Below are 14571 nucleotides of genomic sequence, written 5' to 3'. Positions count from 1 at the left end.
CACATTCTAGAGACTCCGATTACCTCGCCCCCGAGACCGGTGGGCGGTGACGGTCACCTTCAAGTCGAGAGCGTTACTTTGCGGGCTTGGCACGGCTTCCTCGCTCACGACCTCCCCGCGAGCGCTGGACGCGAAGCCCCACTTCTCAGATAAGTTAGCACTACCCTCCTTCCCCAGGAGCAAACCTCGGAAAGGCTGGGTTCGCGCCCTCGGGCCCAGGCGCCGCCCTCGGGCCCGCCCCGGCGCGGGCGCCCCGGGCGGGCGAGCGGGCGGGCCGAGGCCCTCGGCGCTCCTCCGCCCCGACTGTGGGCTGAGTCCTGGCCCTATCACGCAGCCGCAGAAGCTGCGCCGGGCGGCAGGAAGGGAGGCGACGCCCCCTGGACCGCGGCAGGAACCCGGCCCGCCTCCCCGCCCGCGGAGTCGCCCGAGCCCCAGAAGTGATGAGAGCCGCGGCCGAGGCCAGGTCACGCCGAAGCCGTTGCCCTTTTAAGGGGGAGCCTTGAAACGGCGCCCGGGTTCCATGTTTGCATCCGCCTCGCGGGGAGGAAACTCCATGTTGTAACAAAGTTTCCTCCGTGCCCCCTCCCTCCCCCTCCCCCTTAGAACCTGGCTCCCCTCCCCTCCGAAGCTCGCGGGGATCCCTCCCTCCCAACCCTCCCCTCCCCCCCGCGCCCCGATTCCGGCCCGAGCCGGGGGGGAGGCCGGGCGCCCGGGCCAGAGTCCGGCCGGAGCGGAGCGCGCCCGGCCCCATGGACAGCTCGGCCGTCATTACTCAGATCAGCAAGGAGGAGGCGCGGGGCCCGCTGCGGGGCAAAGGTACCGGGGCGGCGGGGAGGGGGCCGCGGCCCGCACAGCGGGAGGGGAGGAGGCCGGGGGCCCGGATCTTGCCCCGCGCTGCCGCCGCCGCCGCCGCCCGGGGCGCCCTCCGGGGCTGGGCCGAATCCCCAGCCCGAGGGAGCCGGGAGAGTTTGAACTCCTGGAGTCTCTGAGGCTGGGCGGGGCCAGGCGCGTCTAGAGCGCTTAGGTGTGTTGGGTAGAGAAACTGAGGCAGGGGTGAAAGAAAGGGGCTCCGGGCTGGCGGTGCCCGGGCGTCGCCCCCTTCCCCCATTGGCGCCAATGGGGCTGGAGTTGGGGGGTGAGGGCCGCCTTCGGGCCCCCTCCGAGACTCCGCCCCCTCCGGGCTGGGGTCCGGCCGGCCTGGGGAAGGGGCTCGCGGTGACAGCGGGCTGGGGCGGCTTGGCGGGATCTCCCGCCAACACACGGCCACGCTCCTGCCAACTTGCGCGTCACGGGCGGAGACGCAGAGCCCCAGTGTGTGTGTGGGGGGGGGGAAGCACTTCTCAACAGTCGCCCGGGCTCCCACGGCGAGAACCCAGAGTCGGGGCGGGCTGCAGGCCCCAGGGCGCGGGGCCTGTGCACACTCGCACGGTCCCGCCGAGCCGACGCCCCTGGGGCCAGCCTTGTTGTCCCGTCCCCTCCCCCCCATCATCTCGGTGCGGTCTTCACGGCCTGGAAGACCTCCCAGACCTGCCCTCCTTCCGCTCGGGCCTAGCTCCACTGGGGGCTCGGGGGCCGAGGTGGCGCGGGGTGGTGGAGAGTGGGCCTGTCAATCAGCACTCGCTTGCCAGGCCGCAGGTGGGCGGTCTGGGCGGGCGAGGACGGGGGCGGGGCTGACAGATGGCTCCGGGACACTGGGCCCTCACCTTAGGACTACACCTCCTGCCTGGCCCTGCTTCCCAGAGGACTTTGGACCCCCGGGGTAGACCGGATGGAGGTGGAGTGGGAGTGGACAGCGGGGCCCCGGGCCCTGGCCCTCCTGAGCTGGGACTGGTCTGGTGAGGTAGAGTCAGGTGATGAAGGCCTGAGGTGGGGGGGAACTTATCTATCTCCCTGGTCCAGGCTGATCACTCCATAAAGCACACTGGGCTTTCTTGACCCTGAGCTGCAGGGGACCTAGAGGAAAGCCTAGGTTAAGGGACAGGGGCATTCAGGAAAGTGCAAGTCCCACCGTGCGCGAGCACGTGTGTGTGTGTGTGTGTGTGTGTGTGTGTCCCCGTGTGTCCGTGTCCCAGTCCCCTTGACCCGAGAACATTGCAAGATCTATGGTCCCTACTCCAGCGTTCGCACCTGGAGGACGCATGTGTGTTGCACACCTCTGCAGACCCCCTCCTCAATTTGGGCCTCCCTTCTTCAGGTGACCAGAAGTCAGCCGCTTCCCAGAAGCTCCGGAATAGGGGCTTCCTCCACTCGCTCTTCTGCTGTGTGTGCCGAGATGATGGGGAGGCCCTCCCTGCCCATAGTGGAGCTCCCCTGCTTGTGGAGGAGAATGGCACCATCCCCAAGGTGCGTGGTGACAGCCAGGGGCTTGGGGGAGGGGTCTCCAGGCTAAGCTTTTCTGCCCTACCTTCAGAGGGTTGAGGGGAGGGGCATCAGCTTCACCCAGTCAAGCACTAGCCCCTCTCTACCACCTCTGCCTACCCCCAAACGCGGCCCAGTTACAGAACTCTGAATGCTTCCCTCCTTGGAAGTGAGAGAGGGGCTCACAGAGCCAGGTGGCTCACCCCAGGCCTAGGGTTGATAGGGCCAAGGCTGGGCAGGGCATGGAATGTCTCATTGTCCCTAGTGGGTTCTCAGAGCCAGGGGAAAGAAGGGTGAGTAGGAGACACCCCAACCAGCCTCCCACTCCCCACAGCAGACCCCGGTCCAGTACCTGCTTCCTGAGGCCAAGGCCCAGGACTCAGATAAGATCTGCGTGGTCATCGACCTGGATGAGACCCTGGTACACAGCTCCTTCAAGGTAGGCCCTCCCCAGCAACCCTCAGCCCCAAGTTTGTGAGGGAGCCCTGTCCTGGGTAGGGAGGGAGGTCTCCGCTGGGCCCTGACCCCCTGGAGCTCCCCATCCCAGCTCCAGCAGATCTTTTCCCCCCCCACAGCCAGTGAACAACGCTGACTTCATCATCCCTGTGGAGATTGATGGGGTAGTCCACCAGGTGAGGGGCAGGGGGAAGAGGTGACGGGCTTGGTATTCACCCTCAAGACCCCAGGCTGCTTCTACCCATCCGGAGAGATCCTTAGATGGTACTTAGGTGGATGTGGAATATCCCAAGTCTGGAGAGGGTGTGAAACTTGCCCAAGGCTACACAGAGCCCTAGTGATGTGGCCTGTAGAGAGCGGGCCCCTCCTCTCAGCCCTGTCTTGCTGTGCCCTCTTGCCCACCCTGCCCGGGACCCAGTTCAAGTAATTCAGGATAGGTTGTGTGCTGTCCAGCCTGTTCTCCATTACTTGGCTCGGGGGCCGGTGCTCTGCAGCCTTGGGGTGAGGGGACAGATACAGGTTTCTTCTTTGGCTGAGGCCAGCGTGGGGGAAGGAAATGGGAATTCGTGACCCACCTATGAGAGGGGGGTCTGCACTGATGGGACTGGAAACTTCTTTTTATTCTTTTGGGAGGGTGGGTGGCAGGATGGCTGGCCAGGGGTGCGTATAGGGTCTGGACTAGCCTCCCTGGGCCTTGGCCTCTTCCAGCCCTCGTCACCCTCTCCCAGCCTGAGGGTCGGCAGCCCCCCCTCACTGGCTTACCCCCCAGGTCTATGTGCTGAAGCGGCCGCATGTGGATGAGTTTCTGCAGCGAATGGGCGAGCTCTTTGAGTGTGTGCTCTTCACGGCCAGCCTTGCCAAGGTAAGCCCTTCCACCAGCGGCCTTCCCATTCCCATTCAGCACGCCGCCACCCAAAGCCCTGGGCTACTCCTGGCCCTGAGATGACCCACTTTCCACCCCTAGTATGCAGATCCAGTAGCTGACCTGCTGGACAAGTGGGGGGCCTTCCGGGCGCGGCTGTTTCGGGAATCCTGCGTCTTCCATCGGGGGAATTATGTCAAGGATCTGAGCCGGCTGGGGCGAGACCTTCGGCGGGTACTCATCCTGGACAACTCCCCGGCCTCCTATGTCTTCCATCCTGACAATGCTGTGAGTGCACCACAGACCCAGGGAAGGCTGAGGCTCAAGAGCAAGAGCCTGTGTAGGCCCAAGATGGAGCAGGGCTAGGGGACAGACCTTTCCATTGCTTTTACCTGCCTTCTCCCTTGTGCTTCACTTGTCATTCCATGCCTACTTGTGCATCTAGAATAACAAACAGCACAGTGCTCTGCACATATTACCAAGTGTGCTGAAGGCTGACCTGGACACTATACAAACGGGGCTCCCCGCCCCCCCCTTCCTATTTCCCAGGTTCCAGTGGCCTCGTGGTTTGACAACATGAGTGATACAGAGCTCCATGACCTGCTACCCTTCTTCGAGCAGCTCAGCCGAGTGGACGATGTGTACTCAGTGCTCAGGCAGCCGAGGCCTGGGAGCTAGTGAGTGCCACGGGGCCAGGACCCGCCCCTGACTGAGGCCCACACCGCCTCCCATGAAGACTGTGGGTGCCACCTGTGCTCTGTTAAGAAAACCTATGGGGCTGCACCACATTCACAGCCCCAGGGGAGCCGGTGTCTCCCCCACAGACCCCACTACGCTGCACCAAGGACAATGAGCCCCTGGGCATCCCCCCAAGTCAGTGCCTTCAAACCTCCTTTCTCCTTTTCAGGGGACTTGGAGGGCCCTGCCTGCTGCTCCTCTCTTTCTCATGCTGCCATGTTTCTCTACTGCCAAATCGGGCCCCTTAGCTCCAGCTGTTTTGGGGGATGGGCAGGGTTTCTGTTGCCTCTTGCCTCGAACCCCCAGCCTGGGAACCATGGACGCCAAGTGCCTTACATAGAGCTCCTCTGCCCCCTTCTCCCTACCAGCCCTGGAGCTGCCTACAGCTCACTGCAGAGTAGGCTGGCCTGGGATCAGCTGGCTCACCTCTCTTGGGACTGATAGCACCCCCCCCCCACACACACACCAATTTCTGCAGGGAGTGGGGGAGAAAAGAGGAGTTCTGTTACCACTTAAAAAAGTAGCTGGGGTTCTATCTTCAAAATCCCAAAGTCCAGCTTCTCCAAGCTGATGGCAGGGTTCAGGCCCACATCACTTGAGCCCTGACTCCTTCTGCCTTAACTACCCCAAGGCCTTGGGGCTTGATTCCCCCAGCTTTTGTGGCCTGGGTGTGGGGGGGTAATAGGCAGGACCCTCTTGTGGTGCCATATATATATATGTATGTATATGTGTATATAGATTTTTAAGGGAAGGAGCGGGAAGGGTTGACAATGAGATGGCCCTCCCTCAACCTTCCTGGGCCCAGAAATTGGGGGGGAGGGAGGGAGGGAGGGAAAGGATTTTTACATTTTTTAAACTGCTATTTTCTGAAAAGAACAAGCTAGGCCTAGGGGCTGCAGGCCTTGTCCTCTGTCCCTCACAGTCCCTTTATTATTATCATTAAAAAAAAAGTATATATTAATTGAGCACCTTCTGTGCCTGGCAAGGAGCTGGGCCCACCAGCTAAGGGAGTTGGGGAAATTTTTATCCTCTTAATTGGTGCCTCCCTCACCCACCCCAGACTTCACCTGTGCCTTTAAGGAATCTGCAGGAGATGGGAACCTTCGGTGGGGCTGGGGGGAGGGGGAGGTCTTCAGGAAGCCTGGCCAAGCATCTCCCTCCTTGGTGCCAACCCACCCCCTGCAGCCCCCTTGCCCCCTGCTGGCTGGGGGAAGCTCCCTGGACACCCTGCCTTCCAACTCTTGACTTCTCTGTTTCTAAAACCCCTCTGCACACATGCTGAGTCTGGAGGTGAAGGCCTTGGACTCTCCCCGGGGTCTGACGGTTAAGTGCCAAAGGGATGGGCGGGGAGAAGGGAGGGTTGTGGCGGAGCGTTGGTCGGTGGGAACCTGGTGACCTTCCCGTTTTCAAGTGCCTTCTCGGACTCGAGAGCCTCACGTGTGTTACGAACTAAAAGAGAAAGCCGGACGCCCCCTATCTGCTCCTGTGGTTTTTGGGGGAAGAGGGAGGTGGCTGCACGGGGATTTGAACTGCTCTCCCCGAGGCAGGGTTGGAGGCAGGGGCTTCGAGGCCTGGGGCTCGTCGTGGGAGTGGGGCAGAGGGGAGCGGGCGGCTTCGGGGCGCGCCCGTGCATCCGGGGCGCTGCTGGCGCGTGCCTCTCCGCCTGGGCGCCCGGATCTGCAAAATGGAGACAGGCCCTCTTTAAATACCTGGAGGCCGAGCACCAGGGTCCCTTCGCTGTACAGCGAAACGACGACGCCTCCCGTCCCTGGAATGCGCGCGGGGCGGGGCCGGCGGGAGGCCGCGCTCGACGGAGGCGGAAGGGCTCGGCCGGGCTGACGTGGGCGGATCTGGAGGCCGCTAGCTTGGGCGGTGCGTCCGCTCGGGGGATCCGCGGGCTACTCGGGGAGGCTGGGCGTGGCCGGTGCCTGGGCGCCGCGCGACCCTATTGGTCGCGCCCCGCCCAGGCGCCGGCTCCGCCCCGCTTCCGGGCCCCGCCCACCTGAGGGGCCCGCGCGCTTCCTCTGCTGGGCGGGGCAGGAAGTGGCTTTCTGCCCCGCAGCTTTGCGCCCGCCTGGCGCCCGAGCTGACCGCTGGAGGTCTGGCTGTCCTCGCTGGGCTCCTCGGGCTTCGCCTTCCCCGGCTTGTGCATCCCTTGCATCAGGGTCTCTGGAAAGAGACTAGCTCCATCTACCCCAACTCTGAGAGTGGGAGCTTTGTGACGCCCCTCCACGCGCAGGGCAGAAGGGGGGTGTGCGCACCCCAACGTTGATCTCTCCTAGCCCTTCCCCTGGTGACTCTAGTCCCAAGCCTCCTAGTACCCAAGTGTGGATCACCCCTAAATCTGGGCGCAGGGGGTATAACGAAGTCCTTTATCCCTCCCAGACCCTCACCCTTCACGATTTACTGGACAGAAAGCCTGGAAAGCACCCACCTGGGAACAGAGGCCCGCGTACCCTGGCTCCAGCTCCTACTCTGAATCACACTGGGAAAGCCTTTGACAAGATCAGTTCCCAGGCTTGGGGCTGGCCCGCCCTTGGGGTCCTGCGCTATTTCCTGCTCTCTATGCAAACCCTGCTCACCTCAGATTTGCATCCCCAAGGCCCAGACACCCAGGGCACCCAGCTTCAGGGAGACCACAGGTTTCCTCAACGCCCGCCACCCACCCCGGATTAGACTCAACCACAAGTGTAGGTGCTACCCTGTGCCAGGCACGGTGCCAGAGCAGGCTGCGCTCTGCTCTCAAGGAACTCATGCCCCAGTGCAATAAACGGATAAATTCAGGAGGGGGGTGGTGTGGGGATAGATACATATATACTAATAACGGAGTAGTATTTCTCTAGGATGTTATTGATCCACTCTTGGGATGGTCTTTGAGGGTTGTTTTGTTGTTCTTTTGGTAGAAGCTGAGGCCTTTTCACGTAAAACCTTAGGTGACTCCTGAATGTCTTCATAACAGAAGCATGCTTAATTTAAAGAAAGACTCCGAAAAGAAAGATTTAATAATATGAACATAAATAAAAATAAAAAATATGAGCCAATGAACAATTTCAACAGCAGTTACAAACAAGTGTTTTCCTCCCTTTTTTCCTTTCCTTCCCTCCCTCCCTCCTGTCTTTCCTCTTAGAAAAATGATTGGTTCTGTTTTGTTGTTGTTTGCTTTTTTTTTTTTTTTTTAACCGGGTTTCACTGTACTCAAAGTCATTATCTTCCTGCTTCAGTCTCCTGAATGTTGTTGTTGTTGTTTTTTGGGTCCAGTCGTGGGGCCTGACCTCTGGGCCTGGGCGCTGTCCCTCAGCTCTTCCGCTCAAGGCTAGCACTCTACCACTTGAGCCACAGTGCCACTTCTGGCTTTTTTCTTTTTGCTTATGTGGTGCTGAGGAATCGAACCAGGGCCTCAGACATGCAAGGCAAGCGCTCTACCACTGAGCCACCTTCCCAGCCCTTCAGTCTCCTGAATGTTGAGATATCAGGATTTTTGCCTGTGTTTCACACCTGTTAACATGCCCAATATTAGGGACTGGGATGTAGCTCACTGGTAGAGGGTTTGCCTGAGCCTAGGTTTCCACCCCCAACACTGAAAAAAAGAAGTTGATACTATTTTATCAATCTCATAAATTGCTTATTCTCTGGTGGACTTCCTCATTCTTTATTGTGATTCCCTCAGTGGGATAATGTCCTTCCTGGCTTCTGCCTCCAGTTGATTTGTGATCTCCAGAACCTCAGTATGACCCACTGAGGTTCCAATACTGATGTGGGAGCCACACCCCCGTCACTGGAGCAGACAAGAGTACACAGATTACACAGACAAATGAGCCAAGTACTGAGAGGGAGTACTGAGGATGAGTACTGAGGGTGAGTCAGCCCTGGAGTTGCTGTTACTGCAGAGTGCTTTAATCTTGGAAAGTTAATAAATGAAGGAGGGCACTTAGAGACTTTCTGATCAGAGTCTGCTTAGTCTAATTAAGATTGAATCAGAAGATACTCTGCAGTATCACCTTTGTGATCTGGTTTTCCTGATACCTGGTAACAATTTAACCTCCATAACCATAATTGGAAAAGGACAAGCTCTCAATCAAATGACCAGTTCTAGAATTCATTGGCTTCTTGCAGTGCACACAAAATGGGATGAGCAGAAATAAGCAAAAGAAGTACATGAAAATATAGGCAAAAGTAAGCAAAAGAAGATGACTCAATGCTAGCCTTGAGCAAAAGAGCTCAGGGACATTACCCAGGCCCTGATTTTAAGCCCCACAAACATTCAAACAAATAAAACCCTCAGCAAATCCGAAAGAAAGAAGGAAAGAGAGAGAAAGAAAGAAGAAAAAGAAAGAAGAAAGGAAGGAAGGAAAGATAGATCAGGGGCTGGGAAGGTGGCTCAGTGGTAGAGCACTTCCTTGCATGCATGAGGCCCTGGGTTTGATTCCTCAGCACCACATAAGCAGAAAAAAGAAAAAAAAGCCAGAAGTGGTGCTATGGCTCAAGTGGTAGAGTGCTAGCTAGCCTTGAGCTGAAGAGCTGAGGGACAGCGCCCAGGCCCAGAGTTCAGGCCCCATGACCAGAAAAAAGAAAGAAAAATCACTCAAAATCAGAGTTCTGGTAATGAGCCAAACACTGGGTATCCATGGAATAAATTGTTCAAATGCCTGGGAGACCATTGCTTCCAGTGATACTGAAAAGGCCTGGAATGCCATCGAGTCACTGATTCAAGGACTCTTTACTGTGCAGAGCGCCCCCTGGCTAATGCTGGGGCAGCGACAACTTGATCAAAGTCAGTGAAATGTGAGTCAAATGACACTGAGAAGGTATTTCTCATTTGGATTCTCATAAGAATATTATCTCAACTTCCTGAGGTCAATTTAGGAGGGGATAATTCTGCTCACCAAGTTTTTTGTTTTTTTTTTGTCGGCTGTAGGGTTTGAACTCTGGGTGGGCCTGGGCACTGTCCCTGAGCTCTTCAGCTCAAAGCAAGCCTTCTACTAATGGAGCCACAGGGCCACTTCCAGGTTAACTGGACGTAAGAATCTCCTGGATGTTCCTGCTGGACTGGCTTTGAACCTCCATCTTCAGATCTCAGCCCCCTGAGTAGTGAGGATTACAGGCGTGAGCCACAGGTGCCTGGCTTTACCAATTATCTTGTTTGTATGTTGGCATATCATTGTCCTGCTGGCTATCAACGAGCCACTTGATTCAGTTACAGTGAAAACCCAAAATGGAGTTCGTGCTGTCAAAGCAGAATAAAAATATTTAGACCAAGTCAGGTGCTGGTGACTCACACCTGTAATCCTCAGGAAGCTGAGATCTGAAGATCATAGTTCAAACCCAGCCCAGGCATCAAAGTCCATGAGACTCTCATCTCCAATTACCCACCAGAAAACCAGAAGTAGAGCTATGGCTCATAATGGTAGCACTAGCCTTGAGCAGAAAAGCTCAGGGAAAGCTCCCAAGCCCTCAGTTCAAGCCCCATGGACAACAACAACAACAAATATACCAGGTGCTGGTGATTCTTTACTATAATCCTAGCTACTCAGGAGGCTAAGATTTGAGAGTAAACTCAGGCTGGCTTAACCAACAAAAAGCCAGAACAAAAGGTATGGCTCAAGGCATGGCCAGCTATGAGGAGAAAAAAAGCCTAGGCTAGAGTGCAAGGCCCTGAATTCTTTCTTTCTTTCTTTTTTTTGGTCTGTCATGGGGCTTGGACACTATCCCTCAGCTCTTCAGCTCAAGACGCAAGTGCTCTACTGCTTGAGCTACAGTGCCACTTCCGGTTTTCTAGTGGTTTATTGGAGATAAGAGTCTCATGGAGTTTCCTGCCCGGGCTGGCTTTGAACCATGATCCTCAGATCTCAGCCTTCTGAGTAGCTAGGATTACAGGCGTGAGCCACCAGCGCCCGGCAAGGCCCTGAATTCAAATGTTAGTACTGGCAAAAAAAAACAAAACAACAAAAAAAAACTTTTAAAAAATACCTATTTTCTTCAGTTGACATAATCCTAGCACACCAAAGCACATCACAATGCTTAGTGTGGAGAAAGAAACAGGAACACATGATTTCAACGCTGGCCTGTAATTGAGAGACCGTGGGAGGCAGGAAAGCAGGCAAGGAACTCCTCTCAGCCCCACAGGGCAGTCCAGGGGTGAGGTGGGGATTAGAAAATGGCTAGATGATGAAATTAGGCACAGAGGAGTTTGGAAAGAAGGCATCAAGGTAGCTTGAATAAGAATCTTCCACATGCACTGAGCAAAGCCTCAGTGGCCAGCCCCAGCAGGAAGGGTGGGAAGGGTCAACACTGGCTTACCAGTGGGGAACGATGGGAAAGGAGGCTGCAGAAAGGAGGAGGGGCAGATAATCCCAATCTGTTGTTCCAACAGGGAGTGTACTTTTTCTTGAAGGCATTGGACACCACTGATGGACCATGAGAGGAGTAGGGGAAAACTTGGAGGTGCATATTGGAAATTAAGTCAGGAGAAAAGAGACAGGAGTCTTAATTGGGAAACCACAGTCACAGCCTGAAGATGGAGGCTGAAAGCCTGAAGGAGGGCCCAGTCAGTGAAGAGAGAAGGGAGAAGGCTGAGTGAGGCAGAGGAGATAAGCTTGGCTGGAAATGTGGTTTGTCTGGCTCTGGAGATACCAGCCTCTAACTGAGCCCACAATGGGGCAGTATTTTTTTACTTGCTTGTCACACACACACACACACACACACACACACACACACACACACACACACAGGAGCATACACATGTGTACACACACATGTACAGTAGAGAATGTAAGGAAATAGGCACCCAACACAATGCCGCTGACAGAAGTATAAACTGATACAACCTAGAGAGTGATTTGATAATATCAATCAAAAATGTTTTAAAGACCATGAGCTGGTGGCTCAGGCCTGTAATACTAGCTACTCAGGAAGCTGAGATCTGAGGATCGTGGTTTGAAGCCAGCCCAGACAGGAAGTCTGTGAAACTCTTTCCAATAAACTACTATGAAAAAGCCAGGAGTAGCACTATGGCTCAAGTGGTAGAATACTAGCCTTGAGCAAAAGAAGCTCAGAGACAGACCCCAGATCTAGACTTTAAGCACCAGGGCCAAAAAAAAATTTTTTTTTACTGCTGGGTGCTGGTAGCTCACTTCTGTAATCCTAGTTACTTAGGAGGATGAGATCTGAGGATCATGGTTCAAAGACAGCCCCGGCAGGAAAGTCTGTGATACTCTAATCTCTAATTAACCATCAGAAAACCAGAAGTGGGGCTGTGGCCCAAAGTGGTGGAGTGAAAAAGCTCAGGGACATGACTAGGAATGTGGCTTAGTGCTATAGTGCTTGCCTAGCATGCATGAAGCCCTGGGTTCAATTCCTCAGTACCACATACACAGAAAAAGGCGGAAGTGGTACTGTGGCTCTAGTGGTAGAGTGCTAACCTTGAGCAAAAAGAAGCTCAGGGATGGCGCTCAAGCCCCTTTGATCAAGCTCCAGGACTGGCAAAAAAAAAAAAAAAAGAGTGTTCATTAGGCCAGGCACCGCTGGCTTTCTCACACCTGTAATCCTAGCTACTCAGGAGGCTGAGATCTGAGGGCAGCATTTTGAAGCCAGCCCAGGCAGGAAAGCCCATGAGACTTTATCTCCAAAAAACTACAAAAAGCTGTGGCTCAAGTGGTAGTGCTAGCTTGAGCAAAAGAAGTGCAGAGACGTCAGGGAGGCCCAGATTTCAAGCCCCAGAATGGGGAAACAACAAAAACAGTGTTCATAAATCATTGTTTGTAATAGCCAGACCAGTGTCCCCCAGTAATGGACTGATAAATAGCCTTCCCATGTCTACAGTAGAGAATGCTGTGTAGTCGTGAAAAATAATAGAGGTCTAAGGAGGAGAAGAAACTATATGAGTGGATGGAGAAGAAGTGCCAAGTATGCTGTTAAAGGAACAAAGCAAGATTCATGTTAGTGACAGTGGTTTACTCCCATGAAGTAAATAAAAATGTTGGCACACCAGGTGCTGGTGGCTCATACCTGTAATCTTAGCTACTTAGGAAACTGAGACCTGAGGATTGGGGTTTGAAGCCAGCCCAGGAAGAAAAATCTATGAGATTATCTCCAATGAACCAACAGGAAGCTGGAAGTGGCTATATGGTTCAAATGCCAGAGCATTAGTGAGGAGCAGGGAAAATTAAGCAAAATCTTGAGGCCTTGAGTTCAACCCCCAGTACTGGCATGTGTGAACGCACATGCACACACACATACAAAGCAGTAGAGACAAATATACATTCATAGATGTGGGTAATACTAGAGAGTGTAGCTGGGAGACTGTCATATAAGATGGGGTAGGGAATGCATCTTATATGTGTTTGTATTTTGAATTATTTTATGAGGTATAGATGTATATATATATATAAATTAAAAAAAATAGTCTGAGGAACACCTTGTTTCCTAAATATGATGTCTAAGACAGAAGTAATAAATTCTGTTTCTTCCCCTTAAACTTTTGTTACATGCCTATGATAAACCAAGCCCTTAGTTAGAGCAGTGAATACAACACAGAAAAAAATAGACATTAAAAAGGTAATTAGGGGGCTGGGAAGGTGGCTCAGGGATAGAGTGCTTGCCTTACATGAATAAGGTCCTGGTTCCATTCCTCAGCACCGTATAAGTAGAAAAAGCCGGAAGTGGTGCGTGGCTCAAATGGTAGACTGCTAGCCTTGAGCTGAAGAGTGAGGGACAGCGCCTAGACTCAGAGTTCAGGCCCCACAACCAACCATAAATAAATAAATAAATAGGTAATTAGAAGCTGGGTGTGGTAGCTCACACCTGTAATCCTAGCTGAGAAGGAAGCTGAGATCGGAGGATCACAGTTCAAAGTCAGGACAGGCAAGAAAGTCCATGACACTCTGATCTCTAATTAGCCATCAGAAAACTGGAAGTGGTGCTGTGGCTCAAGTGTTAGAGTGCTCTCCTTGAGCTGAAGAGCTCAGGGACAGCACCCAGGCCCAGAGTTCAAGTCCCACAATGGACAAAACAAAAACAAAACAAAACAAAAAGGTAATTAGGTGAGGATGGGAGAGAAAAATTGGGAGACAGTGAGGGAAGAGGTGACATTGTCCAAAAAGAAATGTACTCTATCTGACAGTACCCAGGCCCAGAGTTCAAGCCCCCATATCTGTACTCACACACACACACACACACACACACACACACAGTTACAAATGATTATTACAAAAGAATTAAAAAGTGGTAAATAAAAGTTTGTGCTGTCCATATCAAACTGTTACCCCAATATGATTTCTTCTTTTTGTTGTTGTTTTCTGTTCTTTGTGGGGTTTTTTTGTTGTTGTTTTTTGCTGGTGCTAAACCCAGCTGACTTCTTTGTTTTTATTGCTTTAACATCTGTCTATTCTCTCTCTTTTTTCTGTCTCTTGCTTGCTCACTCAGTCTCTTGCTCCCACTATGTTGCTCAGGCTAGCCTAGAACTCTTGGGTTCAAGCCTCAGTTCTCCCCAATTGCTGAGTACTACAGGTGTTCCATGTAGACTCCAAGATGATTTTTAACTACAAAAAGAAAAATGTACCTTAAAAGCCACTGGGCACCAGTGGCTCATACCTGTAATCCTAGCTACTCAGGAGACTGAGATCTGAGGTCACAGTTTGAATCGAGCCTGGGTGGGAAAGTCCTTGAGACTCTTATCTCCAATAAACTACTCAAAAAAAAAGCTGGAAGTGGAACTGTGGCTCAAGTGATAGAACACTAAAAAGTTTAGGGACAGTGTTCATGCCCTGAGTTCAAGCCCCAGGACTGGCACAAATAGAGGGTGGGGGAGGGAGAAGGAAAGAGGAGAGGGAGGGAGAAGAGGAGGGAGGGGGAGGAAGAAGGAAGGAAGGAAGGAAGGAAAAGGAAAGAAAAGAAGAGGAAAAAGAAAGAAGAAGGAAAGAAAGAAAGAAAGAAAGAAAGAAAGAAAGGAAAGCCGGGCGCCAGTGGCTCACGCCTGTAATCCTAGCTATTCAAGAGGCTGAGATCTGAGGATCATGGTTCAAAGCCAGCCAGAGCAGGAAAGTCCATGAGACTCTTATCTCTAATAAACCACTAGAAAACCAGAAATGGCGCTGTGGCTCAAGCAGTAGAGCACTCGCCTTGAGCTGAAGAGCTCAGGGACAGTGCCCAAGCCCAGAGTT

At 53.6% G+C, this 14571-nt stretch overlaps 1 protein-coding gene across 3 annotated transcripts; it reads left to right on the top strand.

The window, feature by feature from the left end:
• Positions 1-368: 368 nt before the first annotated feature.
• Positions 369-5890, top strand: Ctdsp1 (CTD small phosphatase 1). 3 transcript variants are annotated; one of them, XM_042678989.1, is made up of 7 exons: positions 369-816; positions 2195-2343; positions 2693-2797; positions 2934-2990; positions 3584-3676; positions 3779-3964; positions 4226-5890. In XM_042678989.1, the coding sequence occupies exons 1-7, from the start codon at positions 750-752 to the stop codon at positions 4352-4354; spliced, it is 786 nt and encodes a 261-aa protein (XP_042534923.1). In that variant the 5' UTR covers positions 369-749; the 3' UTR covers positions 4355-5890. The 3 variants fall into 3 exon arrangements, with proteins under 3 accessions (XP_042534923.1, XP_042534925.1, XP_042534924.1); XM_042678991.1 differs by having other exon boundaries at positions 370-816; positions 2696-2797; XM_042678990.1 differs by lacking the exon at positions 369-816 and adding an exon at positions 1693-1835.
• Positions 5891-14571: the final 8681 nt, after the last annotated feature.

Source organism: Dipodomys spectabilis, unplaced genomic scaffold (assembly GCF_019054845.1).
Source record: "Dipodomys spectabilis isolate Male_0828 unplaced genomic scaffold, ASM1905484v1 ptg000051l, whole genome shotgun sequence".
Classification (NCBI taxonomy): domain Eukaryota; kingdom Metazoa; phylum Chordata; class Mammalia; order Rodentia; family Heteromyidae; genus Dipodomys; species Dipodomys spectabilis.
The sequence above is the reverse complement of the archived record's forward strand: the minus strand, read 5'-3'. Positions and strand labels throughout refer to the sequence as shown.